Source organism: Psammomys obesus, unplaced genomic scaffold (genome assembly GCF_907164565.1).
Source record: "Psammomys obesus unplaced genomic scaffold, mPsaObe1.curated_primary_1811, whole genome shotgun sequence".
In the NCBI taxonomy this organism is placed as follows: domain Eukaryota; kingdom Metazoa; phylum Chordata; class Mammalia; order Rodentia; family Muridae; genus Psammomys; species Psammomys obesus.
In genome coordinates this window covers 9,538,428-9,554,595 of record NW_026586550.1, presented here as the reverse complement: position 1 = coordinate 9,554,595, position 16,168 = coordinate 9,538,428, and the positions used below count along the sequence as shown (strand labels likewise).

The 16,168-nt window shown below is 34.6% G+C and overlaps 1 protein-coding gene across 1 annotated transcript in view; it reads right to left on the bottom strand.

The window, feature by feature from the left end:
* Window positions 1–16,168, bottom strand: part of Mtpn (myotrophin) — a 34,735-nt gene that overhangs the window by 8,462 nt on the left and 10,105 nt on the right. The window contains exons 2-3 of the mRNA XM_055602121.1: window positions 9,151–9,264; window positions 8,296–8,379 (exon numbers count right to left, since the gene is read on the bottom strand). Of these exons, the coding sequence (XP_055458096.1) occupies window positions 8,296–8,379; window positions 9,151–9,264 (198 nt within the window). The remainder of the gene's footprint in view (window positions 1–8,295; window positions 8,380–9,150; window positions 9,265–16,168) is intronic.

Below are 16,168 nucleotides of genomic sequence, written 5' to 3'. Positions count from 1 at the left end.
CTATCTATCTATCTATCTATCTATCTATCTATCTATCTATCTATCTACTTTCCCCAGTAAAAGCCCAGAAAAACATTCTCAGCCCCTTTCCTCATCCTCCTTTCCAAACAGATAATCCTTGCAGGTACAATACTCATTTTGTAACCATAAAGACCACAGGGTTTGCAAGGTACAGATGGTAGGTTAATGATAATACATATATTATATATATAATACTTATCTACGTATGTATTATATGTGTACTGTATATATATCAGAGCCAGTGGCTTAGCCTTGGGCTGTAACCATTAGGCATTTTATTTTGAGACCCAGTCTTGCTTAGATTCCAATAACAGGGGGTTCTGTTACAACTGAGCCCCACTCCTCTTTTGTCCTCACTGGAGTAACAGACAACTTTACAAACTCAGGCTGCAATCCATTAGGACAAGGTCTTTAATGTAGTCATTTCTGTAACATGACACCTTGGAGACTGCCTCAAATTCACTAGTGCTCATTACATGTCTGTTTAATGAAAAAACCTTCTGCATGTCTCTTGGTGTAGCTGCATATTTAGGAATAACTGTACCCTTGCTGCACACATGCTCAGGCACATCAGTCTCTTACAGCAGTGAACATGTGCATCCAAACTCCCTTTCCTATCACTCCACCTCAGTGTGTGCCCCATTTCCTACTGTGAGGATACTGCAAACTCAGAGACTTCAACTGTCTGAATGTGTATTTAAATAATGCCATTGCCAAGAAACTTACAGATACTATTCCATTTTGGAGACTACTAAAAATGGATTTGATATTTAGTGACATCAGAAACCATTCAAATACATAAAATTACATAAGTTGTAAAATTTTATTTACTGGTACAGGACTTGATAGCACATTTAACTTGCAAGTACAGGATACACCATATAAAGACAGCTTAGATCATGACATCTAATTTAATACTGAACAGTATTATGACCCTTACATTTTGGTAGTTCTAGGTTTTTAACATAATAGTATAGACAATTTTTTTTTTCCACAGCAGTGTTATAAAGAAGGCACTGTTAATTAACTATTTTGTAGATTGGAATTCTTAAGTTCAGAGAGAGAAGAAATTTGTTTAAGGTCAGTTAGCAAAGGAGTTTCCAGTTATAGTCCTGTATTCTGTGCCATATTTAGTTGAAAATTACCCATGGCTTTTGTTGCAAAAAATGTCAGGATATGACAGTTTCCTTTTGTAACTTATCTGTATGTCTTAAAAGAAAGTTCTTACAGAGACAGAATCTATCATCTCATCTGTTTAAACCTGAGAACACATGAAAACACACACACACACACACACACACACACACACACACACACACACACACACACAATTAAACTCAACGACCTGCTTATTTAAAGGCAAGTGCTGTAGCACTGAGCTACATCAGTATTCAAGAAACATTTTAAAGACAGTTTATAAGTTAATTCAACTACCGATTGACCGTCAATTAAGTGACAGATAGTTTTGCTAATTAAAACTTCCAGCTGCTCACTCATTTATAAGTAGTTTATGGCTGTTTTGGTGCTGTAGTGACACAGATGAATAGTATAAACATACCATTTGGTCCAAGAATTCTAAAGTATTTACTATCTGGCCCTTCATAGAAAATATTTACTATGTTGTACGGTACCTAAGGAAGGGAAATGGTTTCTCCTACATCATAATCCAAATGGTTCAGAAAAGAATCAAATGTACAACTAGGGAGGCAAATACTGTATTAAAAACAGGACAAGTACTACTTTCCTTGGAGTAGTCCAGATCATAAAGACCATTAACTGGGTTCATCTGTTTACTGGTTTTATGCAATGGATCCAGATCTTAAAATGCCTGTCTCTGAACTTCATGGCTAGGAGTTTCCATCTGCACTACCTTGCCTGTAACAATATATTCACTGTGCAATGGAGAATAACACACACATTAAATGTAGTACTGTTTGAAAGTTTTTATTTATTTGGTGGGCTATGTGTTCTAAATGTTGCTGGTATTGTCTGTCTCAGCTGTTCTTTATCTTCCCACCCAATCAACTCTAACAAACTCTTAACCTTTTAAATTTGGGATGTGTGTGTGTTCTGTATGTATACATGTGTATGTAGATGCCAAAGGTCAATGTTGAATGTCTTCCTTAACTGTGTCCTACTTTATTTATTTATTTTTTTGAGACAGGATATCTCACTAAAGCTGCAGCTCACCAAATGGCTAGCAGTCTGGCTGGCTAGTGAGCTCTATGGATCCTCTTGTTTCCATCTCCCCGGGAACTGAGGTTACAATGGAGCACTGCTATGCCCAGCTTTTATGTGGATACTATGAACTTGAACTCAGTCCTTATGTTTATACAGCAAGTATTTACTGATGTCTCTCTCCAGCTCCAACTTCACTTAGCTTTTAAGAGTCAAGTTCTTCAAAAGCTTTCCAAGTAACTACCATAACTTATGACTGTAAGACTGATCCTCCCAGCCCCCCCAATACACATTAAGACCAATGTTGTACAATATTACATTTCATTTTATTTGGACGCAGTGACTACTGTTAACTTCCAGGTGCAAATATAATGATGTGCATTTGTTCTGTTATTTCTTGTGAATTTAGATGTTAATGTCTCTAATGCAAACTTTTTGTTAGGAAGAATAAAAATAATATTTGAAGGTTTTACATTATTTTTTTTCATGAAAATAGGATGGAATAAATACAAATGCATCTTTAAAATTGTTTTCTCCAAGGATATTCAGTATTGAACACTTCTAGTAGTTGGAACATTTCAAGTTTTAAGTTTTTGACCCCTGAAACAAAGTTCTTACATCAAGTATGTTTCAGGAACTCCTCATTCCTATAGAAGCAAGTCTTCCCTATTCTGATAAGTCTATCAATCCTGACTAGTAATAGTATTTACTGACAATTTATAGTGCTAGGCACTGCAGCAAATAGCTTACATATACAGCACACTGTTTTTGGCTTTAATGCTGTGGGTTACAGAGGAACACTGGAGACAACCTGAGCTGGTGTCGATGTCCATAACTGTTCGGGTTTGAATGTGTGGCCCTGTGACGGTTAATCTTGCCAACGTGACAGAGGATGATGAAGCACAATGGCTCTTGAAAGTTACTAGTACCATATGCTTATACTGCCCAGCCCTCAAAGACAAGTCAACCGAATTCTTATTCATTAGAAATTAAACAGGTTGTACCATTTTGTTAAACACCAGCAGAAAATGAACTAAGAGATCACCAGCTGTGTGAGCTTGGACAAGTTTCCCCACTCCTGTGTAGTTTTCCCAACCATAAAATATGCCCTTCTCACCATCCCTTGTTCATAGAATTATTGGGATAAATTAAGTGGCCTGATCGATTTTAAACACTCAAAAAGTATTTGCACATTGGGAATATTACGTAGCTATGAGTTACTTTATCAGATTATGGACTGCATGAGGTGAGTACTGGACCCATGTTACAAAAAATGAGATGATGAGATGATAAGGAATTTGCTCAAAGCCAGAGCTACTGGGAAGCAGAACTGAGAAGAAATAGGTGTTACAATACACAGTACATGTCACCAGCAGAAACTATCTACAATAATAATGTACCCCAGCTTGAAAGAGCTAAATGGATGAAAATAATAAATTTAAAATGGCACATTTGTGCATGGCATTTATAAACCTATCAGAACAGTTCTTTACTTTCTACAGGGTAAATTCTTTAAAGCATGTTGCTAGTCTCTTTGTTGTCCAATCTCTTCTTAAAATAAAGCAACCGAGAAGGGCAACTGTTGAATCTTTGAGTCAGTGTGCCTAAAACTATCTGAAACCAAACTTATCTACTAGGCTTGAGTTAGTGAATAATTTGAATAAAAATGGCTATCCCTCCGAGCTCATCTGTTTGCTTGTGCTACAAAGGCAGACTTCTGGCACCCTCTTATATCTTATATATCTAATTTTCACTTCAAGTCACAAAATATACTAGACACATTCCTGGTGACTCAACTGTTCAGGGACTTGAAATAGAAAGTACAGAACATGTTCATTAAAAACATCAGTGGTTGGGACTAGAAAATCCTGCACTGAGATGACCAAGGCTCATGAAATGCTCTCCCTCCACTGTGGATCCTCACTCCTAATTTTCTGTTGTATTTATGTGAGAATATGTATAGAGACTCAGAAAGTAGAAAGGGACACAAAATAGAAAAATGAGTAGTAGAACATAGGTGAACCTGAGTGGGAGCAGAGAACACTGGCGGCAGAGTATTTAAGTGGGGAGAGGGTGCATGGTGAGAAAGAGGGAATAGGGAGATGGTTAACTAAGTACATATGAGAAAAAACCATAAGGAAACCTACTACACTTGTGAGCTATCTAAACAATTAAAAACAAAATCTATCCTTGTTAACAGAGAAGATGACTTTGCTTATTTTCTTAGCAGAACAATTTTGTAACAAATGAGAGAAACAGCTTACAGAGTGATCCGAAATCGTGGTGAATCACTAAAATAGAGATGCAGAATAACGACTTGTTACATGTTTCCCCTTACATGTAGACTTCTCAAGAAGCTAAGATTTTTGCTATAGTATAAGAAAGGAAAACAAAGTTTCTTTGGGCTTCTTCTCAGAAAATAAAGCCTTAAAATGCAAAATAGTTAGTAAAAGAAACAAATATGCTATCTGTTTTTACAATCTAAGATACAGGAAGAATATGGTGCCTTGAAATTTTAATGGAATTTTCATTTCATGGCACTGTATTTTCTTATGCTAGGATGTAACATGTCTATTTAAAAGAATTCCTCTAAGACCACATGGCTTGCAAAGGCACAGAACATGTTGTAACCCCACCCCCAAAACAAACCCTGACACACATAACATGTATACTTATTAGTAGCTCATACTGGTCTTGAACTCTCTATATAGCCTGACTCCACTTCCCAAATACTAAGATCATAGAAGCCTGGCCTATATTTTTATAGAACTGCTCACATTTCAGAGAATTTCCTGGCAAAGACGTTTTAGGGCAAAAGGGAGAACTTTTTTCAACTGAGATAATTACTATTCTAAATGACACATGATTACACAGTCTGTTTTGCTTTGATAAAAACAGGCTGAAGCATAGTGATCTTGGTCCTTATACTTGATGCTGTGTAGTCATCATTCTTCTCTCATGGGTGTCAATATCATACACTCACTTTTTACCAATTCTCTCCTCTTAGCTAATATTTATTTTGTATTTTAAGATCTGCTTAGATTTACTCCCACTATAATTTTTCTTTCTGATTCTTGCACTGTGCTTCTTCCTGAAGCACATCAAACTTCTATGCCACTTGCTGATCAGGATACCAAGTACCTGAGCTTGGAGCAGCCTTGGTGCAGCTCCTACCTTTTGTAAAAATCCTGTCTAGTATACAGTTGAAAATGTTTTCTTTGACTCTACCTTACTTTCTGTGTTTTCAGGGTTCACCATCATTTCTTATCTAATGACTCCCCGTTGTATGATCCAATATAGTCATTAGTTCATTAATTAAAAAAAAAACCAAAACATCTTTTGAGTCAGTGGGTGGGAACACACACAAAACAATAAAACCAAAAACAACTCCCCTTAAAAACCCCAACAAAACAAGAGGTAAGGACATGTGGCTAGACCTTAGTCTTGAAATCAAGGTCTTTTATCTGTAGATATCTGCAGTTTTCTAATTTATCAGCCCAGCAATTAAACATTAGTCTGCATGTCTATATACAGGTATGTTTCATGCCTCAAAACTGCTCTGATTGTTTCCAAAGGCATTTCTAAGTAGTAGAGATAACACAGGCTGTTGAATCAAACACCTTGGAACAGATATTGGAATCTGTTAAAATCTGTTACATCTTCAGGCAGATAGATCTCCTTATCCATAAAAAGAGATAAACACTTGTGGTATCTGACTTGAGAATAAATTATTACTTAGCACATACAGTTTTGATTCTGGCATTTTTCTTTATTTCTGTGACTTACTAGCTGTGATCATACTGAGTGTTTCTAAATTGCTGCTTATTATTTTACCCCTTTCTTATGCTAACAAATATATATTAGCTGGATAAGAAATGAGAAACATGAGCAATTCTGGAATCTATAAAGATTCTAGGTTTGATGACTTAATACAAATATTTGACTATGTGTTAGGATAGCCCTCTTTTAGCAATTAATAATTTCTAAAGAAGCATTATTGATTAAAGAAAAAGACTGGCTAAGAAAACTATAGCATGTCCATTAAAAAAGCTCATACAATAATAAAATCAAAGTAATTAATTTTGAGAATGCAGAACTAAAATTTTCTCCATTGCTTTACAACATGTTAAAAAAAATTCACAAGACACCAGCTCCACAAAATTGTAATTAATCTGCCACCAGTACAGATTTTTCAAATGTCATTTATTTGACAACAAAACAATGCATAGACCCAAAAGAATATAAAATAACAAACTAGTTAAGACAACTCAGTAATCTGGCAACATGGCACATATTTATAAAGCATTTATTATGACACCATAATGCAAATCAAGTTGGCTTTTTAGGAATTCTTTACCAGAATATTCTTTACTAATGGAAACTTTAAAACACAGGTCTAAATGAGTTGAAGAAGCATATTATGAGCCTAAAGAATGTAGAACAGTGACTAGCTCTAGGATAACTATGTCTTTTTTGTTTTCTTATGAAGAAAAACAAGTATATCAGAAAGGAAAAAAAAAAGTCTGTCTATAGTTCAAGAAATAACTAAGAGTAAAAAAACACACTGAATTTAGTAAATAATCCTATTTAGAAGGATCCCAGAGGGTTCTATTTTCAGAGAACGAAACACTTTGCTGAGCAGAGGTCAGTGAAAGAATGAATTCCCCTCCTTGTCCATGGCCCCATTTCTTTAACTATTATACTTAGCTAGATGACAGGCATAGGTCATGGACATTCAGTCAACGCTGAGGAAGAACACATGAAAAAAGTTCATGCTATGTGGTGTACATCTAGGATTAAACTGTGTCCAACCATATAGTACATAAGCTAGTAAGACTTTATTGAAGTCTATGTAAACTGGGCTTAAGTATCTTTTATAGACAGCCTATTACTATTGGAATAAATCTTTCAGAAAATTTTAATCAGTATCTGTAGCCTTTAGCAATAAGTGTTTGAAAAAGAAAGAAAAAATCCCCAGGGATGAAACTTGACAATGATAGCATATGGAAATCTTTGAGATCACTCATACTAGATTCACTTAAATGGCAGAGTATCATTTTTCATTTATTTTAGTTTTTGAAGGTCTGTATTATTCATAGGAATATATGGTATTTTAAAATGTTAATATACATACAGAATACAAAAGAATGTAAACCACAATTTACATATACCTAGTTTTTTTTCAATATGAAACCAAGGTTAGAATGCAACACCAATATTATAGGACATGCTGTAGAGCTCTAAGGAGGTAGTGAGTCAGTGTTAAGATAAAGTACGTTATCTTCCCTAATTCTTTGCTGTATTAAAACTGAAGCAACAAAAATGTAAAGCCCACCTTTGGTCTTAGTTATTAATAAAAACTACTCTACTGATTATATAAATATTCTGTGTCAGGCACTTGACAAACCTTTATACACATTTACTAATTTAGTTTTTTTTCTTCTTCTTTTTCCTTGCTGCTTTCTTTTAGCAGGCCGTAATCTAAGATACCCAAGTAGAAATGAGACTATCACTCTCTATTGTGTATGGTCACGAAATCCAAGCTTGGTTTCTATAGAGATTTCGTCCCTTACAGCATATAACACAGCTGGAATGGCTGCTACTAAGTGGTTGCTCCTACGGCTGGATCCGTGTATCACAGCTTATATTAACAAAGACAAAAACATAAGAAAACTCCCAGACTCATCACTATTTCAATCACATCAACAAACTAGACACCCTGTATAGTAAAGTATCTTTGATATATTTCTCAGTATATACCACAGAAAACAAATGCAAAATTTCACTCCAAGTGTGGACTATGACCCTGTGCCAGTGTGTAAACTGTACTCATCCACGACGACATCACTACTGCTTGCTTACTTTAGCTGACTCCTTTTGCTTAATAAGATTTTCTTATGAAGGAAACTAGGCCAAGATATTTAATAATCACAAACTGGATGCAAACAGTCTGTAGCCAGCTATTATAACTAACACTGTTCTAGATTCAATTTTGGATACTGCCTCTAGTTTTCTGTCCCTGCAGCCACACTTAGAGTAAACAGTTACAAAATAATAAGGGTCTTAAGACAAGTGATAAAATGAACATGAACTCACCTTTGACAGAAGCAATTTCACACAGGAAACATGACCCTCATAGACAGCAGACAGAAGAGGGGTAATATGATGTTTATCTGGAGCCTACAGAACATCAAAGACATAACTTTATTTACTTTTCTTTCTTTTTAAACCTGTCTACATCTAACTGGAGAATTCTTATGACTATTTCAAAATTAATACCTATTTTCCTTTCTGTACAAATCACCTCCAGAGAAAAGTTTCTGGTTGCTCAAAAATTATCAAGATGCCCAAGTCGACATGTAATATCTTTTCTCGGGAATCAGAGTGCAATAAAAATCTGAACTAAGCTCAAATCTTTTATCTGCCACTGATGTGATACATTAGTTTCTCCAAAACTATCTTTCTCACTATTATAGAAATGTCAGTGTGGTTCAGAAAGGAAGAAGGGTAAAAATGTCAATTAGGAGGCGAAAGAAGACTGCCAAATTAGGCTAACTGACATGGTGAAAAGTTACCCCTTTCACTATCATGATCACCAAAACAATTTCCTAAAATCCTGAAATTATAGAGGGCTTAAGTCAGGAGATAACAGCTCCTGCCTGATGACTTTCTCACACTTGTCCCATAGTCCAGGCTAGTGTAACCTATCATTGAAGGGTCTTATGAGTTATTACATGACAGCATCTACTTTACTACCTACAGTGTTAACTTGCCAAGCTTTAGAACTCGTAAAGTAACTAAGGAAAAAAGGAATGGTTGTGTAGGGCTATATTATTTAAAGTAACTATTTTATATACCTACAACAAACAATTTCTGAAACCATATGACAAATTACTACAATTACATACATGATACATATACCATTAAGTATAATGTATATTTGCTACATACATTAATATCCGCTCCTTTCAGCAACAGAAATTCCAGGATTTCAAGCTGTCCACAATCTGCTGCGTAGTGAAGAGGCTTCCTTCCACCTTCTAGTGTCCGGTTGACATCTTCTCCCTTTTAAGAGTAGCCAAACAAAAATGACCTTTATATAGATAAGAGACTGAAGAGGAAAATGAGGCATCTGATAGTTTAACTTCTTAAAAACTTTAAAGAGTTTCAATAAAATTAACATATAGCATACAAGTCATGATTAGACAAGCTGAAAAAAAAAACACACAATATTAAATGCAATGAAATATATCATTTTGTTCCATTACTTCTAATGAGTTTGGTCAGCATACTGCAAATATGTAACCAAAGAAGACTATTAGTACTGAGATTTTGTATTTTCTATGATGTATCATTTTTAGAAACAATACTTATAAGGATTTCACTTCATTCTTTCCGTTTTTATAAAAGTGGTATGGTAAAGCAGGCATTGGGAAGACAATGATGACCAATACCAAGCCTGGCCTCCAATGCATGGAGATTATCTAACTTGAAGATATTAGTGTTCTATAAACAACAACAAAGAAACTCATGGTCACATGGTTACCAGAAGACTATGGCTTCATCTTGTTAATAGGTGATGTAGTGTTAAGACATTATCTAGTGTGGTATCATGCGATATACATAATTTCTAATCTACACTAGGATAAGGGACTTGTTATGCATCAAATGTGAACCTAAAAGAGAATAATTTTAAAATGTATAATTTGAAAATGTATAGATTGAATGCCATTCTTTTTCTACAGCGCCATGATGTTTCTAATTCAAATCTGCTTCCTTTTAAAGAGAGTTCAGCAAAATACCTAAAAGTTTATTTTCTCAACAATTAATCTATTCACCTAGTTTAGCTTAGTCAGTCCACCAAAACAAACCCTGGTTAAAGATGTCCAAGCCTTAACATTTTATAGCTATTACCAGCTGTGTTTTCTTTTTTTTTTAAATTTTTTATTAATTACACTTTATTCATTTTGTATCCCCCCATAAGCCCCTCCTTCCTCCCCTCCCGATCCCACCCTCCCTCCCCTTTCTGCATGCATGCCCCTCCCCAAATCTACTGATAGGGGAGGTTCTCCTCTCCTTTCTGATCTTAGTCTATCAGTTCTCATCAAAAGTGGCTGCATTGTCCTCTACTGTGGCCTGGTAAGGCTGCTCCCCCCTCAGGGGGAGGTGATCAACGAGCAGGCCAATCAGATTATGACCAGCTGTGTTTTCAAGCCCCTCAATTTCTATAGTTTTCACTTAGTCTTTTCTTTCCTTCTCATTAATGAATGTACTATAGATTCCCCAAATTCAAGATTTTTCTTATCTACATCATCTTTTACATTGGGTATAGAGTACTTTTGCCACTATTTACACGTATAGGTTTCATTTCTCAACAGGATGCTAATTCTGGGAGCAGAGATATTTTTTTTTCTTTATCTCTTCCTAGTATGATCTATGGGTTAAGAATATACACTTCATCACCACTAAACACTAGGCAAGTTACTTATGTTCTATGTGTATGAGCTTTTATAACTTAAGATGGAGATCAAATTACCTAGCTTTCATAGCACTTTTTGTAGGGAATTAAACTGGATAAGCCAAATGTGCACCTAGCTCCAAATATTATGTTTCAAACATATTGTCTCTTTAGAAGACTGAGTTTCACCAGAAAATAATTTCCTCTTCTGAGTTAATGGAGGATAAGATAACTACTTGTAAGTTAAGAGTACAATAAAAGTAGTGACTTCTAACAGGCTGTTTACTTAAATCAATACAGCCAAACATGGTTTCTAATAAAGACAATCTCTGCAAAATGTGAGATTTTAAGTGTTTTTTAGCTGGCTGATTTTGTTGTTGAGCAAACATCATAGAATGTATTTTAAAAATAGAAACAGTATACTTAAAAACTGTGACAGCTCTCAATCTCACTGGTATTTTGTTACAGAACCACCATGTACATATGATCTGTTCTGGAATGGAGCATATGGCACCTGGGAATAACATGTGTTAAAACAGGGACTTAAAAATAAAGATATACATATAATATTGTAAGACCCCTGGAGAGAATGGGTAAGTGTCCTAACTTCACTACTTTGTCACATGACCAGAGACTACTCAATTCCTAAATCTCAGAATCCTTAATAGGAAGATGAAGTAAGAATGGTTGTACCCTCACAATGTATAAAGTTCCCCTGTGGTGATAAATGAAGAGTAGGTTGCATAGTGCTTAACAGAGGAAGACACTTAATAAAGGTTAACTATTATTTTTATGAACCACTGGTATTGGTTTTACCCATGTATACATCCGTCTGTCTGTCCATCTGTTTATCCATCCCATCCATATTAATAAGGCAGGGTCTCAGGTAGCTCAGACTGGTCTTGAATTAGCTACTATGTAGCTAAGAATGATAAGACTGCAAGTATACACACACCTAGTTTTATGTGGAACTGAGGACAGAACCTAGGATTTTATGTATGCTGAGTGATTACCCCACTATCCAGTCCGGGTATTCATTTATATTTGAACTACGATTATCAAAAGTTGAGTTAAAACAAGTTTCCGCAAAATGGTTGAAAATATAAACAAACATATAGCTTAACCTAATATAAATTGTTTAGGAACAAATTTAAGTAATAAAGGTGATTAGCTGTTATCACCTTACATTACAGTCCAGTCACAAATGCAGAAACACAAATCAACAAAGGAAGCTAATGAGATTAATCACTGATAAAAGTTAGTTTTCTTTCCATTATTATTATTATTTCCTTTTCATGTCAGTATTATCTGTATGGACTCTTGTATTGAAATACAGTAGATAAATGCCCTTAGTAAGTACCCAGTAAGATGCTTTTGCTAAAAAGATATTCCCCTGAATCACAATGTTGTATTCTTAATATAAGACTGCAAAATACATGAGGCATAGAGCAGTGTTTAAACTTTCTCCTTTATCTCTTCATACTTGTATTACAATTCTTACTTTAGCTGACAAGTGACAACACTGCAAAGACTGTCTGCATGACCAAAAAGAAAGGATTCTCTAGATGGGCACTTCGTAAAGCAATACTGAGAAGATATAGCATTACATGTATTAGAAAAGTGAAGGCTTTAAGATAATGCCCTTTCAGCATTCACCAACAAACACACACACACACACACACACACACACACACACACACACACACACACACAATCAAAAAACAAAAGAGAAAAAAGCAACTTAAAGCAAACAGGACAAAAGAATAAAAGGCCAGAGCAGAAATCAGAGAAATCAGGACACCACAGAGAGAAATCAAAAGGTGGTTTAGGAAGATCAATGCAACTGATCAACCATTATGAAACAAAACAAAACAAAACAAACAAACAAACAAACAAACAAAAAAAACAGGAAAAGAAAGGTAATGCCAATACAGAACTCTACAGATGACTTCACAAGAAAACTTCCAGCCCTGTGACAGACTCACTGCTAAATGTTCCCAAATACTTAGGAACACTTCCAGAAAACAGAAGGAATGGGAAGATGTATGAACTATTTCTGACAACAGCATTAGTCTTCCTAAAGCAAGACAAAGACATTACAAGGAAAGAGCCCACCTTGAGAATCACACTCTCAGAGAAGTTAGGAACCTTCCTTAGTTATTTAAATCTTACATTTTCATTATATGCTTACTTCCTATTTTCTGTGAAGACAAGGTAAACTGTGAAAAAGAGTTCTGTGAAGAAGCTTCAAGACTTCTAGTCTGCTAAGTGCTGCCACCTACCGTATGGGCACCAGTTAAATGGGTGAATGGACAAGTCATCTGCAGCCACCTTTTTACATTTATAGGTAATAGGGTTGTTGATAATTATGTCAGTCTACAACTTCTCTGTTTTCTTATCTCCTAGACCAGGAAAGGTTTTTCTGAACTAGTGGCTGTGCAAACAGTTCTTGAAAGACAAAGTGCTATGACTGGCCACGGCCATATACTTAATATCTGACATAAACTGGTTCAACAAAACAGTTTGAACACACCAAATATAATAAGAAAAAAGTATCATTTTCAAAGTAAAAATATTGTTTAAAAATGTATTGTTATTCTGAATTTTACTTATAAAAGTAGTCAAAGTTAGTTAAAAGAGATGAAACAACATCAGAAAAAGGCATCTACAAACTGATTTAACTATACAAATATTTACTGTAAGGTAGGCATAGCTTTACTTGCTTGAGATGAAACAGGAAGTCCTGTCTGCATCAAAGAACTAGCTGCCTTTTGGGGAAAACAAGCATGTAAGATGAGTGCCATAAGTTAGTATCCTCAGAACAGCACAAGTTATAGGAATTCAGCTAAGAGAGTGATCAAAAACTTAACTTCCTGGCACTTTACCTTTCACCCTGAATTGATTTTTCAGGTATCTGTATCTTATCTCGTTACATTTTAAAGGACCATAGGGTTTAGAGACTACAACTTGTACTTCTACTACTAAGACACATGTAACTTTCAAACCTCAACATTAGTTTATGGTGGTTTTGATTCTGACAGCATATATTTTTAGGTATATTTAACTACAAAACTAAGAATATTAATCAATGATAAAGAAGAACTCAAAGCAAAAAAGCAGAGGTTAACTTTACACTTTAAAAATGTGTAAGTTAGTCACGTATCTTTATGTGGACAATAGCAAGAGAGCAGATGAAAACAGAAGTGAGCACCTCGGTTCTCTAGCAGATAAAGGCATAGCAGGTATGATTAAAAGCAATATTTACTAGATTTGTTTTCCTGAACTTCTTCAATCTCTGTCTCTTCTATTTTCCTAGCTGATCTTACACAGAATATAAACATGCTTAGAAACCTCTGTGTATGTGTTTAAAACTATTCTAACAATAATGGAAACATGGTAGAGTTTGTTTGAAGACACCATTTGAATCTTGGGTGGCATACATTTAAGAGCCACAGATTTTTCCTTTAACTCTCAGTTCTTTTTTATGGATCTTAAACTACCCTAGATTAAGTTCATGTGAATGACAGAATCATAGAGAGGAAAATGTTCTAAATTAAGTGGCCACCTGACTACTGCTGATAACTTTCTTTAGGCTGTTCTTCAGATAAAATTATCTTCCTTTGATTTTCAAATGTATACTTTGTGAAACCAGGATCTAAGGCATAAGTTGATATTGTACTATCATAAGAGACCAATGTCCCCCAAAGCTACTAAAAAAAGCAGGATATATGTGAAAATTTTGTAGGACAGTGTGTAAATTAACACTGGACACCTGACTGAGTAGAAAACACACAGAATGTATTAAATTTACCAAATTCTACAGCTGAGCCAATGTTCCTAGTCATTCAGTCAGTGTTAAATATTTCCTGTCCTATTTAAAATACTTTAAGATCAAGTTTTTAAACAGAACCTTTTGAGAAATATATTCTGGCCCATAATTTCCTACCATTTTTTTTTTTTTTTTCCTGTGTGTGCTTTATTTCCAACCCATCTACTAGTTAAAACTTTTACCTTAGGATATAATTTTGCAAAGAATCATATTACTTTACCAGTGATGTCAGCAGTGTAGAGCAGTTTCAGATTTATAAATTATATCATAGCAGTAGGTTCAAATCTACCTTTGAGGGTAAAACAGTCAAAAAGGTAAGAAAAGTTTTGATACTTTATCTGGAACTAATTCAGAAAAACTGCCAACAGAAGGTAAAAAGGTATGCTATATCTCCAACCTTTTCCTTGTTTTGTAAAAAGTTAATTGTTATATAAATAAATGTGACTCATACCTCATTTAAAGTAATGAGCAGTTATTCTCACAACTATAATTACTTAATAGGCAGAGGCTTAATTAGTACAATATGTAATAATGTAGCCTCTCAAATACTTCAAATATTTTGAAGAGTAGTTTCTTAGTACTAGTAAAATCTTGACCACAGTGATCACTTTCTACAGTTGTCAGGGCACTCATCTCAGATAGCTTTCTAATTGAATATTTCCCTAACAAATCACTTAAGGAAGACTTCAGTAGTGGGCAGTGATGGCTGTGGATCTTGCAGGAAAGAAACTGAGCACAGTAACAAACAAATAAAATGTCATATTTAAGAATGAAGATTACAAAATTTGGTGAATGGGGACTTCTGGGATTCTTATCCTAGGACCATCCAAGTTCTGGAAGGAAATATGTGTGTATATATTGTAAGTTTATGTTATTTAAGTATCAGTATCAATGAAGTGAAAAATAAAATGTGCGAGAAAAAAAATTTAGGTGTAAAGAAATACAATGCTTTACTGTTGTCAAATATTTTACGCTGATTAAAGTATTTAAATATCTGACCTACAATAAAAAAAGGTTTACAGAAGAACCCATGAAGTTAAGATCCTAATCATATTCCCCTACTTATGCATTTACTTCAACTTCGGATTTTTTTTTTTTCTCAAAATAACTACATAATGATTCAAATTATGGAATACTTTTAAATTTTACAGTTTGCTTGCAAAACTTATTTTTTTTCTTTAGAAGGTAGAAAGTCTAAAAATTATCAGACATACATTTTGTAACAAAAATAGTAAGTTGCTTTTAAAGAATAATTTTACTTGTGGTATAAAACTAAAAGTTTAATAGGTAAGGGTATGCATATATATATATATGAAGGAAGCCTTACCAACCAAATTAAGAAATGCACTCAAAACACTATGGTTTTCTCTCAGTTTGAAAAAAAAAAAATCAAAATGTAGCTTCATTTACAAAATATAAACTCAATGATCCATATCTAGAATTCCTTCTGAAAAAGTTTTGCAGCCTGGAAAGAATCGGCTATCTTTATTTAATGGGTTACACGTTGTAATGGATCTACACGTTGTATTTGTAAACAAACCTATGACAAGAGAGGGAAACAAGTGGACAGGAAGAATTGGGGAGGAAGTAGACTTCATCTTACACCCCTATCATTTGTAGTTCTCAAACATTCAAAGCATAGTTGGAAAGGAACAGGAATGCTCTTTTGGAATGACTCAGAT